General features: G+C 36.1%; 2 protein-coding genes across 2 annotated transcripts; one reads left to right on the forward strand and one right to left on the reverse strand.

Moving 5' to 3' along the window:
- Positions 1-1,970: 1,970 nt before the first annotated feature.
- On the reverse strand, positions 1,971-2,909 carry LOC106298360. Its single transcript, XM_013734469.1, has 2 exons — positions 2,650-2,909; positions 1,971-2,548 (listed from the first exon to the last, which is right to left on the reverse strand). Exons 1-2 carry the CDS (start codon positions 2,857-2,859, stop codon positions 2,048-2,050), a joined length of 711 nt encoding a protein of 236 aa, XP_013589923.1. The 5' UTR covers positions 2,860-2,909; the 3' UTR covers positions 1,971-2,047.
- A 3,253-nt stretch (positions 2,910-6,162) lies between these two features.
- Positions 6,163-8,599, forward strand: LOC106297060. Its single transcript, XM_013733343.1, has 2 exons — positions 6,163-7,509; positions 7,787-8,599. The coding sequence occupies exons 1-2, from the start codon at positions 7,475-7,477 to the stop codon at positions 8,181-8,183; spliced, it is 432 nt and encodes a 143-aa protein (XP_013588797.1). The 5' UTR covers positions 6,163-7,474; the 3' UTR covers positions 8,184-8,599.

Genomic DNA, 8,599 nt, shown 5'->3' on the forward strand with positions numbered 1-8,599 from the left:
TTGTTTAATTTATTTAATAGTTTAAAATTAAACAAATATGATAGAAGATACACTATTTTTTGTCAAATCTTTATTTTTCAAAATCATTAATTGACATATACTCTTTAGCCACATTAGGCAATTCCGTAACTTTTAATTAAAGAAATAATAAAGAACATTAATAATGAATTTATGGTTAGTTTAATAAAAAACTTATTATATAATTAGATGGACCAACCTATTTCTCTAATGATTATAAGAATCATCTTATATGTGACTACAAAAAGAAGTAATATATCGAGGATTTTCAGTGAATATGACACCTATATATATTTTAAGATAGTGTTGTCATTTAGTTATAGATGTAAACCTAATTTCATAACAGTAGACGTACGAAGACTTTACGCTAGATTTTTATTTTGGATAAAGACGAATATCAAACTATATATTATACGTATCTGGAGAGTCTTTAAATGCCACACATTCAGAAATGTTAAATGCCAAAACTATGCTACGTACGAAGTATTATTATTTATGGTCCCACTCTGGTTTTATATAAAGTACCATTAATCAATCTCATCTACTCGTCGACCGTAATAAAATACTACCGCAAGACCTTTAGTCCATGCATCTACATGCATGTTGCATTACTACGTTTCCTTACGTTGACATATTATTTTTTTATAAATAAAAAGTTTATCATATTTATTATTGGTATTTTTAGTATACTTACCTGTGATTTATTATACGTTGGCTGCAGTTATTGATTATGCATACCAATATGTGTGCACTGTTGATTTAAGCAGTTGAAGGTAGGTCGGCATATTTTTAAATGACCTTATGATCAAATTAAATTCTCGAAACTTAACCACACAGGTATTACAACATTAAATTCTCTTAGAAATTGAAGAGTTGTCCCATTTAATTGGCCTTTTCTGTAATCAATTTTCGTCAAACACATTTGAATACTATTTCTGTTTTTTTTTGGTTTGTTGAAGGTATCATGCATGCAAACCTCTTCATAGTTTCATTTGTAGTCAATCAACTCTCTCTAAATCCACTTACCTTTTAGTTCAAAGAAGCATTTGGATTGGGGTAGTATGTTTTTTATATTTACAACATAAAGCTTGATTATAAATGTATTAATTATATACACGAGTAACAATTTTTAATAAGTTTACACCAACAATAAATTAACGAAACCAAGTGGTCTTGGCCTAGTGGTAAAGGACTCACAGCTGTGAGTACCGCCCTGGATTCGATTCCCCTTGGCCACCCGGGGCGCTTTAAGCGGTAAGAAAACGCGGATCCTGCGGGCCTCGTAGTGATTGGCCTAGAAAGCCTTTGGAATCACACTACGGTTATAAAAAAAAAAAAAAAAAAAAAAAATTAACGAATTTAGTTTATTTTAAAATTTAAAATTTATCATTATTAAATAAAAATATAATAAAAGCATTATAATCTATTTTTTCCGCAATATTTTTTTGTTAAAAGAAATTTATCTTCTGATAACGTATGTAGTATATAAACGAATTAACTGTCAACAACAAAAAGTGTTCTTTCTACAAAAGACAAAACGAATTTAGATGAACAAATACAATGAATGTAACTATCGTCCAACCAACCATGCATAGACTTTGTGTAATTCAAACTAAAATTGAATTTAACATAATCGTAATGCAATTAAATAACCAAGTGGTTTTGGCCTAGTGGTAAAGGGCTCGCAGCTGTGAGTACCGCTCTGAGTTCGATTCTGCGGGCCTCGTAGTGATTAGTCCTTGGGCCTAGAAAGCCTTTGGAATCACACTACGGTTATCAAAAAAAAAAAAAAAAAATGCAATTAAATAGTTTGATCCAGCAAATTCCATATTTCCTTTTCTAAATAAATCTACCTAGTAGTAATTATTATTTTTTGATCGTTCAACTAACGCATTTACAGAATAGTAGTACCCTTAAAATTCCATCGCATCAATTTTTTGGTCTCTCTTTTCAAATTTTATCTATCATTTACAACATATCATCAAGACCCCCAAAGAATAAAAGATGTTCCAATTAAACCCCATAAGTTTCAAATTGATATGTTGAGATCAATCTTAACCTTCTTCTTCGTGGAAGAAGAACTCGTAGGCAGAGAAACAACGGTATCGCATCTCGGACATCTCGGGTTGTTCTTCATCACCAAAACGTAGCTCAAACATCCAGGACACCCAGCCGCTACCGGCGACGACGACGCAACCTCCGCCCCCCGATGATGATGACGATCGTCCGGCGATTGCCGTTTCTTCAACACAACCGGATCTCTCTCGGCTCTCTCTAGAGCTGATTTCACCTTGTCCAGCGTGCAAACGCTCTGGAAATTACGGTTCGGCGGGAGAGGCTTCAGCTCCGGCGAGGTGTCGTCGAAGAGGTTTAGCAACGGCTTGGCCTGAGAGTTTGTTGGATTCGGAGGGAACAAATTCAAATCCTGAAACGACGTCGTCGTCGTCGGTACGGTTTGATTGGATTGATCTGCGTTTGTTATCGACGACGAGCTCGTCGAGTTGCATCGCTGCAAATAAACCTTCCCTGACTGTTTCAAAAATTCAAAAATTCAAAAAATCAATCTCTCTGTTTCGTTCGATTCGAAATCAATTACAAAGCTAAGGAGAGAGTGATCGAATCGAAACGAACCTTGAGATCGAGACGCTTCTCCCATCCTGTGGGGACTTGGAGATCGAGGTCGAGCTCTAGTGACCGATCACCTCCCCCACCTCCTCCTCCTCTGCTGCTTCCGAGGAGATCGCGAGTCATCGGCGCCGTCGTCGATTTCGCGCCGGAGGATTCTTTCGCATCGTTGTAACCGTTTAGTAACCGTACGAGGGAGCTGACGTCAGCAGCCATACCAGAATCGAGAGAGATAAAGAGAGCGAGCGAGAGAGAGAGAGAGAGTAATGGACTGTGTAAAAAAAATGCGGAGAGGGGTTATATAGAAGGAGCCAATATTAAGAGCCGAATTGTAGAAATGAAGATTGTAGAGGAAAATTAAATGCAAATTTAATTATTTTATTAATTGCTGTAATTAATTTATCCTATACGTTTCATATTAAATATTTATTGTAGATTTCGAAATTTAGTTTTTGATGCATGTGTTCGATAAAATTTACAATTCCTAGTTTATTAATTAGCTATAAATAAAATAATATATTAATTCAAACAAAAAAATAAAATAATAGTATGTAATAAAAGAATTAGCATGCTAAACCATTGGCTAATTAGTTGTAAATTTTCTATACGTTTCATGTTAAATATTTATTGTAAATCTTGAATTTTATATTTTTAATGTATGTGTTTGATAAAATTTACAATTTCATTTATATTTTATTAATTTGCAATAAAAATATTAATTAGAGTAAAATATATAATAAAAACTAGCATGTAGTACTCAAAATTCTTAATCAGCTAATTTATGAGTGATATGGTATAACTAATTTGGCTATCTAAACCATTTAAAAATAGAGTTTGCTAGTAAAAGCAATGCACTATTATTCAATATTTACAAAAAAAAAAGTTGCTGAATTTGATTTTTATTGTTTTCTTTCAGAGTTGATTTACATTGCTTTCTCTGGTGTAGAAGCTATGTAGTATTAATGAGGAGGTTACATTTATCGTTGTACCATTATTGACTAGCATTTAAATTTAATGAATTTAATGTGTGTTGATCTCTCACCCTTTTTTTCTTTCCCCTACTTCACGCTCTACACGTTTTCTAACTATTCGATTTCTTACGTACCCTTACCATATTTTTGTCACATTTAACTTTCTATTTAATTTTACATCTTTATGACATTAAATTTATACATCCTCCTTCTTCACAACAGCAATATCGAACCCACTATTGATACCTAAATGTACTGTTTCTTATATGTTTCCTTATAATATACAGTAGTATTTTCTTGTAATTATTTTAGTAGTTTCTTGTACTGTTAGTTTTTTTTGCCAACTTTTGTAGTAATCGTCGAATGGAGGAGAGACAGAGCCAAAAGTGTCTTAAATGCGATAGTGAGAGCATTAAATGCTAAGCGTCTCTCCATAATTACTTTTCAAACCTTATTACTTCAATTAGTGATTTGACTAATTCCTTTTTGTTAGTCAACCGTGGTTAGTTAATGCTAGTACTAGTAGCACTGATTAGTGACTAATGTGCAATTAATTACGCAAGAAAATCGTTACAGATTTTTTAAAATCTTCATTTCAATTGCCGTTTCGAACTTTTTTCCATGTTGTTGGCTTTGAAAACACATTTCAGACACTTCCTAAATCGTGTTTAAATTACAATCACGGGAAAAATATACCGACGTTATTTATGTATTTTGCTTAATTGTTTGCAAGTCATCATTTAGAAAAGTATTTGTATAATTAATGGCAACAGAAATGGGAAGATATTAATTAATTGGCTTTTTTAGGAAATAGGAAGGTGTAAACATTTAAGAACAGACCCATATAGCTTTGAATAATAAGTTTCTTCCTTTATTTTTCTACAATTTTCTATTTAGGCTCTTAGGGTGACGAAGTGATGATGCTCACGGATGATATTCTTACATACCTAACATTTAATACCACCCTTTATTTACATACACAAATACTTTATCGGGATTGATCCATTGACGTAGGAAAGTTACTTCTAATAAATATCTCAACAAATTGTTTCAAAAAATGAAATAATATTTCAACAAACTTTTTCTGAACAATTTATATGTTATTTGGTGTACATTAATGTATATTCATAGAATATATAAACCAATGATTTTCGAGTTTTTTTTGTTTGTGAGGATACTTTTCCTAACCAGACGGCTGGTTCTAAATGTGTAACCGTATCAATATAAAATGCAATGTGTATTAAATTTGGTATATTAATGTATATGGCAGTGAGACTGGTCTTAGGATTTCAATGCATTTAAATGAAAGATTGGTGAGGTTATTAAATTGAAAATTAAATGAAATTAGATTTATTTTAATGCACATAATAAACCTTAAAATCCCAGGCATTTACTCACTCTGAAGTCTATTTAAGTATTAAAATATAAATTCTCCGTTTTATTTTCTTTTAGGTTGGAGTGGAATATTGGTTTCCTATTAAAATGTAGATATATTATTTGTAATACTGCATGATTTATTTGTAAGCGAAATACATACAGTATTTGTTTTGTATACATCCAAGCGCTGCACAAGCATTCCAATAAATATCCAAAATAGATTGATCGAGCACAGTGATAGAATATAGTATCAACAAATACTCACATGCTTGTAACAAAAAAATAACTCACATGTGAACAAGGAACTAAAGAGAGTTTCATAAACTAAAAAATTAGGTCGAGGTCGAGGTCGAGAATCAAGTGTTTTTACATCTATGGATCACCATCATATTCATATATCTGTAGCTCGTGGGTTTCAAAAAGATAGGCCCATGTAGAGTGTACTAAGCGCACTTAACTTAAGCCCCAACTATTATTCCTTTCATCTTGTTTTGAGTAAATGTACTTATGTCCGTTAATCCTTAATTCTTTTTCTAACACCAAATGCTTGTACTAAAATTGAAGGTCCAATGGAATAACTTTGTCACAACTGAAAAAATCTTCAATGGTAAACTGATAAATAAAAATAACTAAAAAATAACGAAGAACATATGTAAATAGATCCGTAATTTTTTTTTCACTCGAAGTTGCTAACTCGATGTCCGTTAATCCATAAAAACGAATAACTGAGAGTCCTTATTATCACTTCTATAAAGTAATAATATGATAATTAATAAAAGGTAAGTTTGATTCTATAGTTAACTTTTTGATAAATTAGTATCTCTTAAAATTAATAAAATATTATAATTTTGATGTTATTAGTTCATAAATTTTTATTGTATATTAATATATTAAATGACGTGTTAGTGATGCTATAGACTATAGATCTGCATGTCTCAGTTATTGGCTGTAAATCAAATGGAATAATTACAAAAATCTCTGGTAGAATCTAACTAATACTAAAACGGATATAAAGAGGAGTAGTCAGACTGTCCACGTCGTCATTTTAAATCAGCCAATAGAGTATCTGAAATTCGCCACGTCAAAAGCCCATAGCCCTTATAAAACCTACCTGCCAAAATCTCCTAGGCATCAATTTTTTTTTTGTCATCTGATAGATTAAGATTATATCAAACATTCGGTTACACGCATACAATAACGACATTGTCTGAAGTCAAGAGTCGACGAGGTAACAAGTACCACCCGAAGCCAAGAGCCGGCGAGGTAACAAGTACCACCCGGAGCCAAAAGATAAACATAACACACTCTTAAAGTTAATATATAACCATGAAAAAGGAGACAAAAGTCAGAAGAGTGATAACCAAGCTTCAGCAAGGAATGCTCAACCATGCACTCGAAGATGAACTTACCTAGCGAGACCTCATCAACCACTAACACCAGTAGAAAGGAGTAACAAGAAGGACTGGAAGCACACGAACATCACCAATACATATAACTGAACTAAAAGAGGTTAGAATCTTTAACCGTCGCTGTAAACACCCTTCAATCCCAACTAAGTCTCGCCATTGGACCTTGAAAGAGTTCTCCACGCGCCTCATACGCACCATCATACCATCACCCTAAGGCAAAGCCTAAGAAAGCTTCCCGACTACGTCTTATTCAACAGCCGGTAACTAGATAAAAACCACTCCAAATCCAACATTAACACGAGCAAATCAGCGGCAATCGACCATCACTGAAGCAAAAACTCCAGAAAAAACCTCTATCTCCTTTCGATCCTCTCAAACACTAGAAATGGTCTCGCAAAGTGAAACAACTCTTTGACCCCTAAAATTAGACCTCTAGACACACAGTACTTACTAACACAATGGCGACAAGCCAAAATCGGCAAACAATACAACTCAAGCTAATGGGCCCTAATGATAAGCGTGACGTTCTTGGCCAAACATCAAAATCCGCCGAAGGCGCACACCGAGAAGGACTCACTACCACCGGCTTTCACTACTCCGTTCCTCAGCCACAAAACGAACACGAAGTCCGACTGAAAGTGCGGGTTCGGTAATGGACACGAGCTGGTTTAACAGATTCAGAAGTGTGGATCTCGAACCGCCGGGATGAGACCGAAGTCACTTTCCGGACGCTGGGACGTCGCCCTTGATGCATGTTGTCACCGAGAGCCAGTAGACAAACCTCTGTACACAAATCGTCGGTCCTCTCCTCTGTTTTGCTCACCGCTCCGCGGGACCAGAGAACTAAGGTGGGAGGCGTCTTGCTAAGACCGAGACGGATTCGCCGTAGATCTGAAATTGGGAAACTAGGTCTGGCAAACCCAAACCCTAAAAGCCGACTCCCTCCCCTTCTACCGTTCGACCAGCCTCGCTGCTACTCCAAGGATAGCCTGAGCCTTACGTCGTCGCCCACCCAAAGTGGATCTCCGACTTGACCCGACAAAACCAGAGTCGCAAGCATATCGGCAAGGGAAGATGCTTCGAGGGAGAGAGCAAAAAGAAAAAGAGAGGTAAGGGGAAGAGGAGGACCTCCGGCGCCGGAAAGGCCGGGCCGGAGTTACGGACTCTTTTATCGCGACTCTTTTTGCTCTGTTTCACTTCAAACGTATCTCACTACTTGTGGTCTATCTCCTAGGCATCAATTAAAACGACGCTTTCCAATTCCTGTAATCGTCGTTACAGACCCCATTTCTGATCAATTAATGATGCTCTTAAATCCTTTCTACATGGTTTCGTTCCATCTCCCCTTCATTCTCTTCTTATATAAATCTCTACATTTATGTTTAGGAGATTGTTTCTTGAGCGATCCTTCGGTCTGAGCCAGAGCTTGGGGATGCGAAATCACGCGCGTAATGCAGTCTGCACGGACTCCGGGGAAAGCAAGGAGTCAGTCGTGGACAGGGATCTGAACCTGACCGACGATGTGGAGAAGGTGACGGAGGAGGAGATCGTAGTTTCTGTGAATCGAACCTCCGAGAGAATTCTCCACCGGGAGGACGGCACGATCCGCGATCCAGAGCTCCACCGCCTGAAACGCGACGTCGAATTGATCACACGGGATAGCTTCAGAGTTCGGGTAAGATTTTCCGGCGGCAGCTTCGGAGTACGAGCCGGGAACTCCTTGGTACGCGACATGGAGGGTGGATCCATGAGACGGCGCCGGCGAGAGATCTGTGTTTGTTAACGGATGAACCAATCCAGGCTTTACTTTCCGTTCTTCGTCTCTGACGGAACGAGGCTGAGATTGACAGAGCCGTTACTTGCTTTAATCATGCAAAGCGATTTCAGAGCTTCTTACTCAGTTTTCGCCGCTGGAACTAGATTGGATGTGCTGTTCTCCATGTACCTCAGATTTATAAGCAAATCTACAACCTGTTCTGATATTTCTGTTGAATTGCAGGTTATGGCTTTGAAAGAAAGAGGACAGATTAATCTATGAGGAAGCAAAAGCCACAACCAAGTTCTTTATTTCTTGATCAAAAACATCTTATATCCTATGTGATAACCTGAAGAACATATAATTTTTTTTGCATGATTTGGCATGTGGACTAATTAACATATTTTAATGATTCGACAATTAGTGATGCAGTAAGTAATTCT

This window comes from Brassica oleracea, chromosome C6 (assembly GCF_000695525.1).
Source record: "Brassica oleracea var. oleracea cultivar TO1000 chromosome C6, BOL, whole genome shotgun sequence".
Classification (NCBI taxonomy): Eukaryota; Viridiplantae; Streptophyta; class Magnoliopsida; order Brassicales; family Brassicaceae; genus Brassica; species Brassica oleracea.